Source organism: Pleurodeles waltl, chromosome 4_2 (genome assembly GCF_031143425.1).
Source record: "Pleurodeles waltl isolate 20211129_DDA chromosome 4_2, aPleWal1.hap1.20221129, whole genome shotgun sequence".
In the NCBI taxonomy this organism is placed as follows: Eukaryota; Metazoa; Chordata; class Amphibia; order Caudata; family Salamandridae; genus Pleurodeles; species Pleurodeles waltl.
In genome coordinates this window covers 21702922-21723293 of record NC_090443.1, presented here as the reverse complement: position 1 = coordinate 21723293, position 20372 = coordinate 21702922, and the positions used below count along the sequence as shown (strand labels likewise).

General features: G+C 49.1%; 1 protein-coding gene across 5 annotated transcripts in view; it reads left to right on the top strand.

The window, feature by feature from the left end:
* CRB3 (crumbs cell polarity complex component 3) overlaps positions 1–19437 on the top strand; it is a 61157-nt gene extending 41720 nt beyond the window's left edge. For all 5 annotated transcript variants that reach the window (XM_069230429.1, XM_069230432.1, XM_069230431.1 and 2 more), the window contains exons 3-5: positions 15172–15227; positions 16394–16534; positions 17651–19437. In XM_069230429.1, the coding sequence (XP_069086530.1) occupies positions 15172–15227; positions 16394–16534; positions 17651–17746 (293 nt within the window). In that variant the 3' untranslated portion in view covers positions 17747–19437. The remainder of the gene's footprint in view (positions 1–15171; positions 15228–16393; positions 16535–17650) is intronic.
* Positions 19438–20372: the final 935 nt, after the last annotated feature.

Below are 20372 nucleotides of genomic sequence, written 5' to 3'. Positions count from 1 at the left end.
AGGAGTTAGAACCAGCCAGGCACCTCGTCCCTACAGGAGCGGCACGCCACACATTCCATCATGAGTGGCCACACACTGCATCCACCTGCAGCAGGAACCCTTCCTAGATAACCTGTATGCCTCTGAGAGTGACACCTGCAGGGGATCAGGCATAGCCCCAGGGATAACTCGCACCCTGTGGCCCTCTCCACAAATGGTCTGTACCAAATTTGGCATATTCTTGCTGGAACGGCCCGCTGGATATTGCTCACCCTGTTGTATTCGGGGCCCTATGCTACTAATATTAATGTCTCGTACACATAGTTAGGGTTCGTACAACTAGCCCAGGCATGTGCGCCCGGCACCTTTTTATTAGCAGGGTCACCTGACTGGTGACGCCTGTGATGGATGGCTGTGGGGTGAGAGTCGAAGCCAGCCCTCAGCAGAGTGGCTCGTGGAAACACTAGAATGTGTCCATGAGAACACTACATTCCTCCCAAACTTTATTGAAAAAGAACAACCAAGTCAAACCTGTGGGAGAAAAACATAAACACTAAAATAAACAAAGTCTCTTCAGGGGGTCCACCGGAATGCTGCATGGACAGGCATAGCTGGAGGCACTCTGCATCACAGCAAGCCTCCGTAGTTTAACCAGTCTGCTCTGGACACAAATGGCAGTGTTGATGAAGTCCGGATACCTCAATTCAGTGCTTAATTTTTAAACAAAAAGGTGCCGGTGCCCAGAGCTCTCCTCTTACACACACGGCTGCTGCATTTAAATGTGCGAGCACGGAATACTTTGGCAGCGTAATCCTGAAGCCATATCGGGCCCCTTTTCATTCATTTGAAGCCACTCCCTGCAGCTCACTTGTGCAGCTTTCTGCTTTCTCCCAATGTGACGCTTTTTTCGTTTTTGTCTTCCTCGGTCTTTCCCATATGTGGCGTTTGCTCGCAGTAAATGTTTGAGGCAAAAGAATAAGCGCCGGGCCTGAAAAGTAAGTGCTGGTGCTTAGTACCGGAAACAACAAGCACAAATTAAGCACTGCCTCAATTGCCTGTCCATGACATCACAATGCACTTGGGCTCGGTAAGTCCTGTCCCACCTGGGCTCAGGGTGTGGGAGTCTATTTACAAAGTTCAGTATGGGTGCATCAGGAGCAGTGGGGAGTCGACTTCAAGGGTCTCTTGAAAGGCATTCAGGCTCCAGGGATAGTGAACCTCCAAAGATTGAGGATGACTTAGATGGAAGGAGTTGTCCTTGAAGGCCTTGGTGCATCTGAAAGTCCGCTGGTAGAGCAGCTCCAGGCATCCCTCTCATGCCAGAACTCCATCAGACAGGAGTCTCCTCTAGGCCTTTTGGTGGGCTGCCACAGGACTGTGGACTGCGCCGGGCCTACCGCAGGCCTAGGGAAGGCGTGGTTGAGGAACAGCCAACAGGACCACAGACATCCAAGTCTCGATTGGAGCCGCAAGGGTGGCTGTCACAGGGTCTGTGTGCTCTGGCTTTTGTCTGATAGTCTTTGGGTGACCAGTCTCCGTCCATGACCTCAGTGCTTCCCGGTGCCTGTAGTGGAGCTGCCTCAGACACATCTCCTTAGCGGGATTCCCCTCTCACCAGAATTCCCTTGAGGCCCTTGCCCCTGGATTGCCACGGGACTGCATGGGCTGGTCTGGCCATTCGTAGGCCATGCCAAGGGGGTCGCTGTGGAACTCCCAACAGGGCCATGTCCAAGCCTTGTGCAACCTCAAGGGTGGATTATCTGTCTTGCATGCTCTCTTGGGCAGGTCACAGGTTCATGGGGGGCTCACAGCAGATTTCTGGGTGATCAGCCTCCCACGGTGCCAGGTATGCCTTGCCAACTTCTGGTCTCTTTGCTGACTTTGGCTCCACTCTGGTGGTGCACTGCTCCTTAGGTGGTTTAGGTGATGCACTTGATAAGGATGATGATCCTATCGAATAGTAGTTAGATTACCAGATGGAAGTGTCTTTCTTGGAGAAGGGGTGACTTGAGAGACTTCGTGGCCACGTGCGTTCTCGCATGGCATGTGCAGTTGGCAACAGGGATGCCATCGATGTCAGACAGCCAGTAACAGGTGGCAGAATGATCGCACTGAGAAGCGTGGGGCCTGGACGCGGTACGCGCATGCTGGCGGCTTACAGTTGGTCTACTTGCACAGCTGTCTCCAGTGACGTCTGATCACCCCGGTAGCTGGCTTGTGCAGATGGATGCCCTCTTGTATGCTGGCACAAGGATTCAGTCCTTTTGCTCTTCTCCTTTTCTCTTGCTCACTTGTGTGTCTTCCGTGTGACAGGTCTGTCACACCCTTTCTTCTTCGATCTTTCACATCGTGGTGTCATGCCACGTTCCTCTCTCCTCTCCTTTTACCTTCATGTTGTATGACATGGACCTCTTGCTGGCTTGTGTGCTGCATCTCGGATGATGCATCTTCTTCCATTGCAGCTTCTCGCAGGCTTAATCCTGTCACTAGGACTTGATTCCTTCTCCTTGCAGACCTCTCACAGGTCCGGTCCCCTCCGGGATCATCTTGGTGGTCCGCTTCCTGACTGGAGGATCACCGTTCGCTTCTTCCCGTCTTAACTTGAGGGAACAGCGATTGCGCCTCAAGACTGAGCAGTTGCTGCGCTTGCCCCTGTCTCCGTCCGGTTTGCTCGGCAGGTCAGTTACTCCTCCTGACCTGCTCAATGATGGGCCAACGGTGGCCATCTGGTGTGGCCGTGTGGCCGGCTGGCATGGCCTCTTCTCACTAGCACTGCATCTAGTCTTGTGGGGCTCTCTGTCTCCTGACCGTCCTGTCAGGTTCATAGGTGCGGCTCTCTGTGCACCTCTGACATTGTCTCTTCCTCCATAGGTGCCCTTTTCTGGCGCCTGGAATGCCCATTCTTCAGGCCTACGGTGGTGGCCATTTACCACCGGGTGCATGCAGCACTATCTTCTCACTTGTGCTGATATCTGACTTTTGCTGGGGTTGCGTGTTCAGCTCTGCTCTTGACTGCAAAGCTGTCTTCACTGTTATCTTCTCAGGCGCTGACTTTTCTTGGGCTTCGTTGCTTCAGCTGCCTTCAGCTATAGCAGGTTGGGGTCCCTCACTGAGCACAAGAACAGCAATCTTCCTTCCCTGCGCTTTCACTATATCTCATGTGGCAGTCTGTGTTCAGTGACTCCCATCTGCACTGTCACATCGGCAGTCAGGCTTGAAAGGGGGGGCTTATTTGTGAGCGGTTCCTTCCAAATGTCTTCCCCTTCTGCACATTGCAGTCACACCTGCATACTTGTGGAAGGTTTACCTCTTTCATGACTTTCCTTTTCTTTTTTTTCACAGTAGTTGCTTGCTCTGGCTGTAATCGATCGAGCTGGGGTGCAGTCTTGCTACTGACCACATGGTGGGGCTGTGACCACTGCAGGAGGCCTCAGCAGCTGTCCTGTGTTGGACTTTTGACACTCCCTCAGATGCTGCAGAGGCAGGCATGCAGCAGTCACCGCAGGGAGGTGACCACAAGTTGCCAAGCCACCCTCCCTGATGTACAGGCTCAATCCCTCTTGTTGAAGATGCTCTGCTTGCCGGAGCGCCTTTCCTGAGGCTGCTGCATGTTTCTCCTGTGCAGTGGAGTGCCCAACAGGTGTATGGCAGCTGCTGTGTGACGCTTGTGGAATGCGAGTCTCTTTGTGCGCCCGCGCTGCCAAACTTGTTGTGCGGGTGGTTTGGCACTCCCTACTGTGGTAGATGTGAGCCGATCTCCGTTCGTCTTGACAGTGGTCTGCAGAGCCACCGCTAGGTGGCGCTGCAGTCTGTTTGGGCAGCTGCAGCAGTTCCCAATGCTCTGGGTCGTCTTGTGCTTCTCTGTGGCCAGCTGGCGCACCTCTCTCCCTGCTGCTGCTCTGATCCCGCTGCTGATGACTGGGAGGGTTGTAGGAGCACAACTTATGAATGGTGGGTGCGAGGGCCTTCTCTCCAGTGTCTTGTAGCAGCATGCATGCGCCTCGCACACAGCGCATGGTATGACACTTCACCCCCCTTTCAACCTCCGTGTCCAATCATAGTTTCACTCTGATGCCTGCAGGGCTTAACTCATGTTGGACGGGACATCACAATGGATTTCTGCCCGTCTGGGGCAGGGGGGCAGCACCAGTAGCCAGCTGTCACTCAGCAGGCTGACGACTGCATGGGCCTCACCGGGGAATGCTGTTGGTTGCACTGGATGATTGTCTTGTCACCCTGCGCCGGTGTCCTGTGCGCTGCCCGTGGGTGTGCCTTTAGGCATAGGCATCACTCATATGACACCCCCCCCACGACCAACGGCAGAGTTGCTGCCAGCACACACGTGGGGTCAGATGCACTTGTCGCTATTGTTGTGTTGGTGGTCCTAGGCACTCTACTAATATTAATGACACAGACACATAGTTAGGGTTCGTGCAACTGGCCCCAGGGCACATGCACCTAGCCCCTTTTATTAGCAGGGTCACCTGACTGGTGACACCTGCGATGAATGGATGCATGGATGGATGGGTGTGGAGTGAGTGTGGAAGCCAACCTTCAGCAGAGTGGCTGGTGGAGACACTAGAATGTGTCCGGCAGTATACTACACATCCCTCCATTGGTGGTCCACACCCTTTCTCCGAGTCCAGTGGAAGTCCTACAAAACAGAGTACACCCACATGCAGCCAGAGCCCATCCTAGATATCACATGTAGTCTAGGAGTGAGGCACACCCAATGTTTGCCTCCAGCAGGTGCCCATCCACAACGTCTTACAATACACATTCAGGTTCTCACCTTGTGCTCTCATCCATTGCTTCTGGGCCTCTGTGTGCTAAATATCTAGCCCCACCCCTACCGCAGTCTGCCCTGTTATATCCGATATCCTACGAGATATAACAGATTCTGTGATATCACACGTTACTCCGAGAGAAATCCACCCTCAAATAGTATATAACCCACTTAAGACATGTCCCTCCACAGGCATCCATCTGTGATCTTGCATATCTTCCCAGGACAGAAAAAGTTGAACTATAATCAGTGGAAGAGTCTTACAGACTTATACTGCGACCTATGTCGTTTTCTGTTTTACGGGCGCATTGTGTGTTAATAAAAAACAATACTACTAGCTTGTTAAAACGTATTACAAGTGAATAGTGTTCCCCCAGGTACTGTTTCACTTCTGGCCTGCAGGTGGTGGTACCAACCCACTTCTGTAACCTCAGAGATTAGATTTCCGTATCGCAAGTTATGAATTAATCTGATGTAAGGTTGCTTTTGTACCCTGATAAGGTATTCTCCTGAGGAGTTCCCTGAACTTCTAAATATGAAGGCAGCCTGAGGTGCCCTCGAATCCGGCCACAGGGATTTGATTAGTTCGAAATCCTTGGATTACAAAAAGTCTTTTTTTTTTATTTTATTTTTTTAAAATCAGATGGTTCTAAAAACTTTTTAGTATAACATTATTAACAAAAGTTCTAAAAATAAAAAAAGGGTGAAGGAAACAGTTACCGACCTAGATATACTACAATACAAGGAAACGGGGAGAGAAAGAGATGTGTAGTGTTTGCCTGCACACAGGCGAACTAGTTGCGATTTATCTAGGGGCCAAAGTGGTTACACCACTCCTGCGAGGACCTGTGTTTGTGCCGCATAGCAAAGGGGTTAAATACGAGCCGGGGCGGTGGGAAAAGTTAATGAAAGACGGAGCTGCTTAATGTTAAAAAATAAATAAATAAAAAAGTGGAACATTTTACCAATCTCATGGCTCAGGTGTTGTCCCTGGTGGGGCCCTACACTACATTGGCGACGAGGATCGGCCGCTCCAAACCTCCTCCCTGTTCCCGTGTGCACAGAAGTCTCCAGGGGAACCGCTGCGTGGCTCTGGAATAGAGCCTCTATCTAACTGCACCGCCGGAGGTGAGAGACACGCACCCATCATCTATGGCCACCTGCACACATGCAAATGTAGTCTTGCTAGCACAGCCTGCCTCCAGTCGCTCTGCCATTGCTCCAGGATGCTCACGGGTGCCGCTTGTCAATGCAGCTGTTCCTCTGGCCTTACACCGCCCCGCCCGCCAGTCTCTCAAAGCCGGCCTTAAGTGCATCTCACACAGCATTCCCTGGCAATGAGAGCTGCGGCTGCCGGGATAATCACCAAAGCTGCCTAACACGTGCTCCGGCACATGGAGTGCCCAGAAGGTACGGTGCCTGCCGCAGACTCCTCACGCAGCCTGGTGGGGCCCTAATAATAGGTGTGAAAGTGGGGGAAGCATCCACTGAAGAAACCCTGACCCACCATCCGGCGCCCACTGGCCCCAAGCTGTATGCAGCCCCTGGGCGCACACAAGGCAGGCAATAAGACACCACCAGTTTGGAGGGAATGGACAGGCCACCACACTGGCAACCTCACCCAGTCAAGGAGACCCTCTTCCTCACCCCCACCAAGACTCAGAACAACAAACATCACCGCGCAGCCAACAGCCCACTGATTTCTCCAACATGTCCAGCATCCTGGCTCTTGAACCTTTCACAATTATTGGGGCATCACCCACACAAGCTGCAAAATGGAAGGCCTGGATAGAACACCTCGAAACCTACTTTGAAGCTCTAGAAGTTAAAGATGAACTGAAGCGACCTCTACTCCTACACTTGGGAGGGGTGGACATACACAAAGTATCCAAGTCAGTGGCCGAGGCAACCCCCCACACGTACGCCACACTGAAGGACACTGTTTCCATACATTTTTTAAAATACTTTGTGAACCCCGACTATCAACACCAAGCATGCCAGAAGTCCGATGAGTCTGTGGATGTCTTTTATGCACGCATCAGAGAGCTAGCCAATACATGCACGCTACCAGATGAGGAAAACGAAGCCCAGTTTATCCAGGGGTGTGCCTCCTCGAAGCACGCAAGCGTATTCTGCAAGAACCTAATATGCAAATGAGGGATATCCTCACCTTGGGGCGCTCTCAGGAACTGTCAAAAGCAAAGGGCCACCCACATGGAACAAACGACAGTCCAAGTGAAGTCTGAACCCGTCAACGCGGTGGACACAAAGTCCCAAGGGCAAGACCACATGCATTGAGAGAAAGCCAAGAGATAGACTTTGCAGATGGTGCGGTGCCACCCTGCCCACCGGAGCGGTTGCCCTGCATGATGAAATACCTTCAGCACATGCAGCAAGCTCAATCACTTTGCGAAGGTGTGCTGCTCGTCACCCAAAATGTTGCCCACTCCTAAGAAAGCAGTTAAGGCAGTGGCTGCCCTGCCCCACCCCCACCCCACCACCTTGTCAGACAGCAACATGGATGATGACCAGCTAGTAGTCCATGTCGTAAGGGCAGTAGATAAAGGAGCGGTCCAAAGCCGATAAATGCCCACCTGTCAGGTGGCAATGCAGGGCTAATCCATCCCAGCTCTAATCGACACAGGAGCCTCAATTAACCTCATGGCTGCCGAGATGTACCACAACCTAACTAAACCACCACCGCTCAGATCTACTAGGAGACTAGTGTATGCTTTTGGGAGCACCCATCCGATAAAGATAGTGGGCGTCTTCACGGCAGACGTCGAGTACAAGGGCACAAAGCTCACAACAAAAATCTGTGTCATAAGAGGGGTTAGGTTTCCTACTCGGTTTCCAGACGGCTCAGAACCTAGGCCTAGTTCACTTTGCATTCAGCATCCATGCCGGCTGTTTGGAAGACCTCCCCATGGAGTTTGACACACTCTTCAGCAGCATTGACTGCCTAAAAAGGCCATCCCTCTTGCTACACATCGGCGACTTGGTGGCCCCCATTCCTCTCCGACACCAGCGAGTGGCCTTCCACTTGCGCTCAAAGGTAGAGTGGGAGCTGCTACTTTTAGAACGGGCCGGGATCATCGAGAAAGTATCAGGGCCCACCCTCTAGATCTCCCTGATTTGTCATTGCAAAAGACCCAAACAGCCTGACGCAGTCCGCATCTGCGTGGATGTGCGGCTGCCCAATCAGGCCATGAAGCGAGAGAGAGACCTCACCCTGACAATCGACATCATAGGGGAGCTCTCGGGATCCAAATGGTTCTCCAAAATGGATCTCCGATCGGGGTACCACCAAATGCTATTGCACCTGGACTCACGACCGATAATGACATTTTCCCCTCACATGGGCCTCAGGAGGTACACACGCCTTAACTTCAGCATCTCTAGTGCCGCAGAGATAGTCCAGCATACAATAAAAGGAGTCTTGCAAGGGCTCACAGGGGTTCTGAATGTATGACGATATCCTAGTACATGCCCCCACGCTAGAAGATCACATGGCTGGCCTACGCGCAGTATTCACAAGGCTGCGGGAACATGGGCTAACCTTGCACTGTGAGAAGTGTGAATTCTTAAAAGGGGACATCAGTTTCTTTGGATACCGATTCTCGGAGCAAGGGATTGGCCCTGACCCAACCAAGGCAAGAGACATCTAAGAAGCCCCGGCCCCCACCTCTGTACCTGGGGTCAGAAGCTTTCCAGGAATGGTCCCATACTGTGGGCTTTTCATAAGAAACCTATCAGACCTCACCAAGGCAGATCATCCCTGGATGTGGGGCCAAAAGCCAGAACGTGCAATTGAGAACACCAAGAAAGCCATGTCATCTGACACCATCCTGGCCGCCTTCAACCCCCAGCGTGAATCCCAGCTATACGTTGATGCCAGACCCACTTGTTTGGGAGCAGTCCTGGCCCAGAAACAATACTAGGGAAGTGGGCCACCATTGCTTTCGCCAGCAGGACCTTGACACCCACGGAGCAGCAATATTCCAAAATGGAACGGGATGCTGTCGCCATCCACTGGGGGTGCCGACACTTCCACCTCTACAGCAAAACCTTCACGGGGGTTACTGACCAAAAGCTGCTGCTGCCTCTCTTCAACGGTTCATCATCAAAACCGCCGCTGCGGATTGAAAAATGGATGCTACAGCTGCAAGAGTTTGACTTCCGAGAGGAGCACCAACGGGGCACTCGGAACCCAGCAGACTTCTTTTTGTGTCATACGTGCCCCAGCTACCCCCGAAGAAGCCGAAGAGGCCCTTGAAACTGAAGAATATGTCAGGCTAGTAGTAGACCGGGCCAGGCCACTGCCATACCCCTTGCCGAAGTAGTGTAAGCCATGAGCCGAGATGACTGCCTGCTGTTTGGCCATGGAAGCCATGCATTCCAGTGACTGGCGCCCGCTACAGAACCCTGCCAGTTTCCACATGGCGCGGAGGCCAAAGCCCCGCTCCAAGCACTCTTTCACATCTGACATGAGCTCTCAGTGAGTGAAGACGGGTGTCTACTACAAGAGTCCTGCTTGGTGCAACCCGCTTGTTTTGGACCTAGAACTGACCAGGACATTGTCAAGTCAAAAAACAGGCTTCGAAGCAAAGGTCTGGTTTCTGGGACTGGACCAACAGGTAGAGGACGTTGTCAAAGGCTGCCTTGTCTGCCAGGCGAGTGGAGCGCCTGATCCCCCTGCACCAGTCATCACTGACAAAGACCCCAATGCCCCCCGGCAGAGTGTTAGCGCCGATTTCGGGAGCCTTCCTGTTGAGACCCACATGCTAGAGGTAATAGATGACTATTCTTGGTACCTCGAAGTAGAACTTGTGCCGTCTACAGCAGCCCATGTGGTCATCCCGAAGATGGAGAAAGTGATTACTAGCCATGGCCTTTTTGGGGAACTGCACAGAGAAAATGGGCCCCCATTGAACAGCCGTGAGTGGGCTTACTTCTTGAGATCCAGAAACACCCAGTGCTGAATTTGTGCTTGTTGTTCCCAGTGCTGAGCACCGGCACTTATCTTTGAGAGCCGGGGCTTATTTGTAGGAAAGTACCATCTTGCCTGGCATGTTACCCCCATATTTCACTGTATATATGTTGTTTTAGTGTATGTGTCACTGGGACCCTGCCAGCCAGGGCCCCAGTGCTCATAAGTGTGCCCTGTATGTGTTTCCTGTGTGATGACTAACTGTCTCACTGAGGCTCTGCTAACCAGAACCTCAGTGGTTATGCTCTCTCTGCTTTCCAAATTGTCACTAACAGGCTAGTGACCAATTTCACCAATTCACATTGGCATACTGGAACACCCTTATAATTCCCTAGTATATGGTACTGAGGTACCCAGGGTATTGGGGTTCCAGGAGATCCCTATGGGCTGCAGCATTTCTTTTGCCACCCATAGGGAGCTCTGACAATTCTTACAGAGGCCTGCCACTGCAGCCTGAGTGAAATAACGTCCACGTTATTTCACAGCCATTTACCACTGCACTTAAGTAACTTATAAGTCACCTACATGTCTAACCTTCACCTGGTGAAGGTTGGGTGCTAAGTTACTTAGTGTGTGGGCACCCTGGCACTAGCCAAGGTGCCCCCACATCGTTCAGGGCAAATTCCCCGGACTTTGTGAGTGCGGGGACACCATTATACGTTTGCACTATACATAGGTCACTACCTATGTATAGCGTCACAATGGTAACTCCGAACATGGCCATGTAACATGTCTAAGATCATGGAATTGTCACCCCAATGCCATTCTGGCATTGGGGAGACAATTCCATGATCCCCGAGTCTCTAGCACAGGCCCGGTACTGCCAAACTACCTTTCCCGGGGTTTCACTGCAGCTGCTGCTGCTGCCAACCCCTCAGACAGGTTTCTGCCCTCCTGGGGTCCAGCCAGGCCTGGCCCAGGAAGGAAGAACAAAGGACTTCCTCAGAGAGAGGGTGTTACACCCTCTCCCTTTGGAAAAAGGTGTCAGGGCTGGGGAGGAGTAGCCTCCCCCAGCCTCGGGAAATGCTTTGATGGGCACAGATGGTGCCCATCTCTGCATAAGCCAGTCTACACCGGTTCAGGGTTCCCCCAGCCCTGCTCTGGCGTGAAACTGGACAAAGGAAAGGGGAGTGACCACTCCCCTGACCTGCACCTCCCAGGGGAGGTGCCCAGAGCTCCTCCAGCGTGCCCCAGACCTCTGCCATCTTGGATTCAGAGGTGTGCTGGCACACTGGACTGCTGTGAGTGGCCAGGGCCAGCAGATGACGTCAGAGACTCTTTCTGATAGGCTCTTACCCATGTTACTAGCCTATCCTCCTTCCTAGGTAGCCAAACCTCCTTTTCTGGCTATTTGGGGTCTCTGCTTTGGGGAATTCTTCAGATACCGAATGCAAGAGCTCACCAGAGTTCCTCTGCATCTCTCTCTTTACCTTCTGCCAAAGGATCGACCGCTGACTGCTCAGGACGCCTGCAAAACCGCAACAAAGTAGCAAAGACGACTACTGCAACCTTGTATCACTGATCCTGCTGCTTTCTCGCCTGTTTCCTGGTGGTGCATGCTCTGGGGGTAGCCTGCCTCCTTTCTGCACCAGGAGCTCTGAAGAAATCTCCCGTGGGACGACAGAATCCTCCCCCTGCAACCGCAGGCAACAAAAGACTGCATCACCGGTCCTCTGGGTCCCCTCTCAGCACGACGAGCGTGGTCCCTGGAACTCAGCAACTCTGTCCAAGTGACTCCCACAGTCCAGTGACTCTTCAGTCCAAGTTTGGTGGAGGTAAGTCCTTGCCTCCCCACGCTAGACTGCATTGCTGGGTACCGTGTGATTTGCAGCTGCTCCGGCTCCTGTGCACTCTTCCAGGATTTCCTTCGTGCACAGCCAAGCCTGGGTCCCCGACACTCTAACCTGCAGTGCACAACCTTCTAAGTTGTCCTCCGGCGTCGTGGGACTCCCTTTTGTGTCTTTGGGTGGACTCCGGTTCACTCCTCTTCTAAGTGCCTGTTCCGGTTTCTGCGGGTGCTGCCTGCTTCTGTGAGGGCTCCCTGACTTGCTGGGCGCCCCTTCTGTCTCCTCATCCAAGTGGCGACATCCTGGTCCCTCCTGGGCCACAGCAGCATCCAAAAACCCTAACCGTGACCCTTGTATCTAGCAAGGCTTGTTTGTGGTCTTTCTGCGTGGGAACACCTCTGCAAGCTACTTCACGTCGTGGGACATCCATCCTCCAAAGGGGAAGTTTCTAGCCCTCTTCGTTCTTGCAGAATCCACAGCTTCTACCATCCGGTGGCAGCTTCTTTGCACCCTCAGCTGGCATTTCCTGGGCATTTGCCCACTCTCGACATTGTCGAGACTCTTGGACTTGGTCCCCTTGTTTCACAGGTATTCAGGTCCGGAAATCCACTGTTGTTGCTTTGCTGGTGTTGGTCTTCCTTGCAGAAACCCCCTATCACGACTTCTGTGCTCTCTGGGGGTTATAGGTGCACTTTAGACCTACTTTTCAGGGTCTTGGGGTGGGCTATTTTTCTAACCCTCACTGTTTTCTTACAGTCCCAGCGACCCTCTACAAGCTCACATAGGTTTGGGGTCCATTCGTGGTTCGCATTCCACTTTTGGAGTATATGGTTTGTGTTGCCCCTATACCTATGTGCTCCTACTGCAATCTACTGTAACTTTACATTGCTTGCATTACTTCCTTTTACTATTACTGCATATTTTTGGTATTGTGTACATATATCTTGTGTATATTTTGCATCCTCATACTGAGGGTACTCACTGAGATACTTTTGGCATTTTGTCATAAAAATAAAGTACCTTTATTTTTAGTATATCTGTGTATTGTGTTTTCTTATGATATTGTGCATATGACACCAGTGGTATAGTAGGAGCTTTGCATGTCTCCTAGTTCAGCCTAAGCTGGTCTGCTATAGCTATCTTCTATCAGCCTAAGCTGCTAGAAACACCTCTTCTACACTAATAAGGGATAACTGGACCTGGTACAGAGTGTAAGTACCCCTTGGTACCCACTACAAGCCAGGCCAGCCTCCTACATTATTCTTCTGTCTCAAGCATTTGCTGCGAGCAAAAGACACATATGGGAAAGACGGAGGAAGGGAAAAACAAAAAAGCGTCACAAAGAGAGAAAGTAGAAAGCTGCAAAAATGAGCTTAAGGGGCAGGGAGTGGCTTTATATGGATTGAAGAGACCCTAGATGGCTTCAGGATTACACCGCCTCAGTATTCTGTGTTCACACATTTAATTGCAGCAGTCGTGTGTTTAAGAGGCGGGCTTCAGGCACCAGCACCTTTTTATTTACAAATTAAGCACTGGGAACACCGCTCACCGTCGAGCACTTCCTCAGGCCAATGCGGAACTGGAAAGATTTGTGAAAACACTATCCAAAACGATCCGCATTGCCATAGCAAAGTCTCAGAACGTTGAGAGTGCTATCTACATTTTTTTCTGAGACTATAGTGTCACACCTTACTTCACGACCGGTGTCACCCCAAGCTGACTCTGTTTTGGGAGAGCCGTAATGGACGCCATTATACATCACCCTCTCTGGGCCACTCAGCCCAGTCCACAGAGTCAATCTAGGAGGCTGAGGTTTCACAACAATGAGGAGGCGGAGAGCCTGTAGGTTCCATATCAGCCACTGTCCTGGTAAAAGACCTCCACCCAGGTGGAAAATTCCGTCTACCTTTTGAGGCGGAGCTGTGGACTGGGTTAAATACGAGCCGAGGATTGTGGAAAAAGTTAGTGAATGGCAGAGCTGCTTAATGTTAATAAAGTGGAACTTCATACCAACGTCAGGGCTCAGGTGTCGTCATGGAGGGAGGGTGGCAGGGGGGAGCAGGGCACTCCACTCCACAACATGGAGAAAGAAGAAAAATAAAAGCAGAGAGACAGTGAATCTTTGCAAAGTAAATTAACAGTTTCAAGCTTCATTTTGAAAAAAAAAAAAAACAAGGATGGGAGAATTAAGAAGGTAGGGGTTAAAGTGGGGTGTGTTGGTAATGAAACCACATCCAGCGTTTGTAACTGTTTTTTGTTGTTGCTAAAACTAGGGTCGATCTGAATGGCTCGCAATAATGCCATCATTTGAAAAGAAGACTGTCAAATTATTATTAATATTGTTATATTTATTTCGAAAAAGATCTTTTGAACCGAATGATTTGGGCAGCTGACCTAGACGTGGTTGCAAGGGTTTAACCCGCTCTGATTTTCCAACATAATAGATTATATCGTGATTAGTAATAAGAGGTTACCGATGAGAAAAAGGATTGTTTTTGATTTCAGACATTATTTTTGAGCTCGTTAAGGGCTAGTCGGATATCTTCTTAGTGAAAGTATAACGGGGCTCTGTTTAGGTCTTACCTACAGGCTGCATAAGCTGTTGTTGAATACCTACTGTCTACGATACCTACATAGAGCGGGCTTTGGGTCAGCCCGTGTGCATGATTAAACGTCTTTCTTGCCAATCTGTTTGATGCGCTTGATTTAGTGGCACTTTTCTCCGTTCTTATTTTTGCCTGTCTGGAGCATTTGATTGGATGAATTGCATCCTTTCACTGCTGACATGAGGGTTATATTTTTCCAACTATATTTTAACACTCCATAGGCGTGTATGGCTTTTCTCACTTCCTCCCCGTTCTTAAATTGATGTTTGCAAGCAAGGCTCTGCAGCTGCGCTCTGCTACAGGGCATCTTGTTTACCTGAATGTGTTGCTCTTTGGCCGTTTGTCATTTTGGAATGCTAAATTATTAGTAAAGTATAACACAATGCGTGAGCACGCAATGCACACAGGCCGATGGCTATCTTGCCCATCTTGGATATTTTTTTAAGGAAAAAAAAAACACCCCAACTATGCATGAGTGCTTGCACACTGTGCAGCCATCTTGGATTCTTTTGTCAGATTATAACAGAAATCAGTCCAAAATGGCTGACAGTGTGCGAGAAAGCACTGGAAGGCATCTTGAGTTAGCTTGTTTGGAAAAAAACAAACAAACAAAAAAAAAACCAAAAAAAAAAAACCATGCAAGTTGACAGCCCTTGCGCGCATGATTGCATTAGCTCTTGTAGGCAGCCATATTTGAATGGTTTTGGCCATAAAGTATGCCAAACCACACAAGCATTAGCAAAGTCAAAAGCTCTGCACCTGCATTTGACAGACGAGACCTATTGGCGTTGCCAGTGCTTGTTTTTTCTTCTTAAGGAGCTGGCACCAGAATATTTTATGGAGTAGGTAGAAGATTGGATAATGGACATGTGGTTAAGAATAGTAGGTGTATGTGTCGGAGGTGGAGTGGGGTTGGGTTTGCGTAGGAGTGTTGTATAAGTGTCTTGTTTCATGTGCAGACAGGAACGAGATCTTGTAGGGATACATCTGAGAGCACTTACAGATGTGTTTTTTCCTCACCAGATACGTCCATCACTGCAAACAGTACGCAAGAACCTGCAGGTGACAAAGGACTGACGGTAAGCAAGAGCACTGGTGCACGTAGAGGTGAAAGTGAGTATGTCAGCACGCAAAGGTAAAATTGTGTCGGGGCACGTAAAAGTGATGGAGTACCAGTGCAGAGATAAGAGTTGACCATCACACTCCGAAGTAAAAGTGAGTTGATCAACACAGAGCAGTACCAGCATACACAGTGATATGTGATAGCGCATGCAGAGTATGATCCCTGAGTCCAGCTGGGACAAATTCTGGCGGATATCAGAGTATATACAAAATCAGCATTAGGGTCTCACATTTGGCTCTAGGTTAAAAAAAAAAAAAAAAAACACAGACCGCTGTACCTGGGTTAAGTCTTTGAGAAGGCAAAGTAAAAATAACCTCTCAGAAATACTTTTTACTTAACTCCAGAAGGACATTTTCATTTCTTAAATGCAGTCAACCTTGAAACGGACAAACTATTGGTCTCGGAATCTGAAGACAGGGCATACCCTGGACTGTGCCAGAGAGTAGAGTGGGGACCCATCCACATGGCTACCCCTGGGAGCACAGCACTGCCCCTTCAAGGCTACCCCAAACCAGAGCAAGGACTCACTTGAGGACTGCCACTTGGGGCATTGGTCTACCTTACTGTGTTCCATTTGACAGGGAAGGGGTCCCACCCACAACTCTCCTAGGGGGTCGGCACCCTGTACTGCCCCTGAGAGCAGAGCTTTGGCCTACCCACTGCTCTACCCAGAGGAAGAAATGTTTGTCACCCATAGGTGTCCATAAGGCCAAGCAAAACTGCTCCTGACGGCAGGTACTCAGCCATAAGTGTTCTGGTGAAAGGGTAGGGCCCCTACGGCTATTCCATAGGTCCAGACTAGAGTCATTTCATGCAGTGGGACAGAAGTTCATCCACCGAGAGCAGTCCAGTGGGTGGGACCCCCTTTTGACAGTTCGAATGACAGCTGTCCCAGAGTCATGGGGCTCTCACACAGCTCTCTTATAGGGAGCAGTCTTGTGTCGATTGAACAATAGTTGATCCAGCACTGAATCCTAGAGTCAGGTCGTTCACTTCTTAGTGCATCAGCAATATCATTTAGGCCCCTATGCCTTCTTGCATAGCTGAGCAATGTAATATCTGCACATTGGTGTGATGCACAAATTAGTTTCTTACTAGGTTATTGTCATTGTTCTCCCACAGGAATCTCAGCGCATTGCTGCTATCACTGTTCCCTGTGTGGTCGGAGGGATAGTCCTCATCGCAATCCTCATCTTTGTTATCCTGAAAGTGCGTGAAAAGCGCCAGACAGAGGGCACCTATCACCCGAGCAGTGAGGAGCAGGTGGGTTCCCGGGTGGAGACGAGCAACGCCTTGAAACTGCCTCCTGAGGAGCGGCTCATCTGACCTTTGTGAGGGAGAGTGTGCTAAACTTTCCTGCAATTTTGGAAGCTGGTCTCAACCTGGTCCATACTGCAGAGGACCAAACTACGCATCTGTGCCACAAGTCCTGAGGTCACCTGCAGCTGTGATGGGACAGACTATACACTTATTAGAGGAATAACATGATCACATCATTGTTGGCAGATTTGGGAGGATGCACCCGGGGACTTGGGCCTAACCTCGTAATATATATGTGCCGGGCCGGATGGTAGCAAATGCTTCTCTTTGTAGGGTGGGTCAGATTGTTGGTAAGAAGAAGAGGGCTGCTGGTGGGTGAAGGGGCAACGAAACAGCTCAGAAATGAGAGCTGCACAGTTAGTGCGAACTCTGCTCCTTAACTCTAACTCTTTTAGCCCATCATTGCCCATGCAGCATCATGTGCCTATATTTATTGTACCTATTCAAGCACTAACATATATGCCTATAGCCACTGACTGAATCTTACCCGAGTGTACAAGTATCCCCTGTTTTGCACACTTCGGTCATCACACCAGTGCTTTGAACCTTGTTGCTATTGGGCACCCATTGACCATGATCAAGGGCTTCCATTTCAGGATAAATTACTTTTCCCATCAATGTTTAATCACCAGTACATTATTTGAGCATTCCATTTAACACACTTCTCAGAATTACCTCACCAAGTAATTGATTTTGTTTATCTTCTGACCTAGTCGGCTGCTCTGCTCCTATGTGAAGACATAAGCTATGTTGGTTTGCCCCTGGGTCATAATGTCTTTATCTGTGGAGACTTGTAACTCAGCCTTGATGTCATCAGCCTGAGTTGTGTGTCCCAGTGCTGTGATGTCTTCATAAAGAAGTAAAAAGGGTGGGTAAAAGTCTCTTCAAAGAGTGCAAAGGAATTTCATTGACAGTGAATAGTAGGGGATATAAGATAGTTGTGGTGACTAACCCTGTGTTGTGTATGACTTCCTTCATTGCACCCTTACCCCTTGACTTGAATGCCTACTGTCGATCATTTTCCTTCCCACCTTGAGATGGGCTGTGTGTCTCTTTCAGTCATCTGGCAAGGAGCTAGGACACTACGGCAAGGACAACCTGGAAGCGACGTGGGAAGACGAGAGGGCATCACACATGCAGGGAACTGCTGTCTAGTGATACAAAGGATGGACCTTCCAAGAGGTGGCCGAGGTCCCACTATCACTCCTGGATATTTAGTTGGGCTCTGGAGCTCACATCTGGTTCCCTACCACTGTGCTGTGCACAATTGTGGCACTCGCTTGAAATTGCATTGCTGGTGCTTTGCCTTCTGTGCTAAGGCCAAGGTGTTCATTCCAATCGCTATATTTTTACCAGTAAATGACCATGCCCTCAAATCAGTAGCTCGCCATACCCCTGCTTAACTCTTCTGCTCTGCCAAAGGCATGATTGCCGAATTGAATTTGCTGAAGCTGGGATGCATGCAGAGTACAGACATGTCCTCCATAAAACCGTCCTTTTCTGTATTCAGCAGCTAATCCCCAAACTTTCCTTGGGCCACTGAATTTGCATTGTCAAACCAACCACTCCTCCTAGTCAAAATGAACTAAGAACCATCAAGCAACACAAAGTATCCTTAAGCCAGTTAAAGGCAGTTGGACCTCGTGGAGTCCTCTATGCTATCTTGTCGGGTAACTCACAGAATGGCAACACAACATAGGTTCCCTACTGTGTTGAAATGGTTCTACGGTTGAGTGCCCTAATGTAATGCATCTTTTCAGAACCTTTGTTTATTCACAAAAACTCAATGATAAATCTTGACTCCCCTCCACGTACCTCACTCAAGAGTCTTTGACTCTCTTAATACAATGCACATTACCTATCTCAACCTCAAGATGAAATTCAGATCCTAAAATGTAACCTACTCCCCCCCCCCCCCCCCCCCCCCACTCGATGAAATGCAGTCACTGTTTCCCCAGACTAAATTTTGTTGTATACACTGACCAGGTCTGTGAGGTGAGACATTGCACATGCTTCTCAATTGGCTGAAAATGTGAGTTCAGAATTCAATTTCTGTTGGTTTGCTCTGATGTGCTAAAAAGCCACAGCCTAGGTGTAGGTTTTGAAACTGTTCACACTTGCCCGCCCCAAAGATGACCCTACGTATCTACCAGATGCTTTCAGCTCACCTCCATGAAACACATTAAAGCAATCGTGATCAGCTGGGACCCTCTACCTTTGTTCACAGAAGTGCCTGTGTGGATGTCAAAATGCTGTTTTCTGCGCTATCAGCCTGCTGGTTCAGTCCAACTCTGCTGAGGCTTTCTGCTGTTATTTTCTGATCTGGGTAGGTGCTATTCCACTTTTAATAGGCTTCCTGCTTTTCTGCACAGATTTATTTTCCTAAGGTCTCACTACTGAGGACCTTAGCAGCCGTTTATAGCTATGGATTTATAGCTATGGATTGGTCCTAATCCATAGCTTTGGGCTAGGACTTCGTCCATAACTTGGTATGATACATAGCTGTTGCTGGGTTCTAAGCTGACGTACAGCCATGGAGGGACCCTGGTCCTTAACTGCTGATGGAGTCTGACCTCTCAGTGTGGATGGGGCCTGATCCATAGCCCCGGATAAGACCTGAACCATTGCTTCGAGAAGGCCATGAGCTGTGGCTTTTGGTGGGCTCCTAGCTATCCCTTTGGCTATGCCCTCTTTTGTAGTTCTGTTCTGCATCCTGCTTTTGCTCTGTGCTTCCTACCTTAGTTTAGATTTAATGCTGAACAAGCATTGTACAGACTTTGATCCTTGCTAGAACGGAGGATGACATTTTATTGTGTTCTTAAAAGCAATAAATCTATTTTAACACACATGGTTGAGTGAACATGTTTTGTTGGACGTACACACTAAGTATCGATAGGAAATATTCCTGTGCACATCTTGTGAAAAAGGCTACTCCCTTGGCAACTAGGGCTAGTCCCGCTGAGCACTGCTGTTACTGGATACAAGATCCTAGGTGGCTTGTTCATGTAAATTCCAAACTTTAAACTCACTTTTTTGTTTTTAAATCATATCTCTTTTTATTAAGTTTCATAATTAATTATTCGTCATGCCTATTCATGCTGTGTACAGTATGGTCTTTCCTTTTGTTTTGTTTTTTTAGCTATTTACAGTCAATATTTTGGTATCTCCAATGCATTTCAAGCCTTACATTGGTTCTTTCTCATCGGGTATGTAGCTAGCAGTTTCTCTTGCAGAAAAACACATTGAGATACATGTAGTCAGATTGGGTAGCTTGTATACTTAAGTTTTGATCAGGTGTACCCATTCTGTGTATCCTGTTCTCTTGGAGAATGTATTGTATTAGAGCAGTCTGATTGTGAAATTAATATAGGTGCTTATGGGATGACCCAATGAATTACAGGATATGAAAGGATTGTACAAAGAGTGGTATATGATAGGAACATTTAATCTTTGTACGTAGACGTTCATATGTCCATGTTACCATGCATATGATCACCTGTTCTGTGAATAGTAGTGCAATTTGTTTTGAAATATCACATATTCAACTATGAAAAAAACAGCTGCATGCCAAGACGCCAAAGGTAAATATTTACAAATTCTGGTATCTTTTAAAATTCAGTAGAAATCCGACTATAACGAAAATGCCATGTTTTATTTGCATGTGGCTAGTAAGCCAGCGTTGAATTAAACACAAAATTAAGGGCCCAGTTTACCTTGCTGCTGAAGAAAAATGGATGGAGATAAGTTACTGGTGAAGTCTGTACCTTTTGTCCTATTGGTA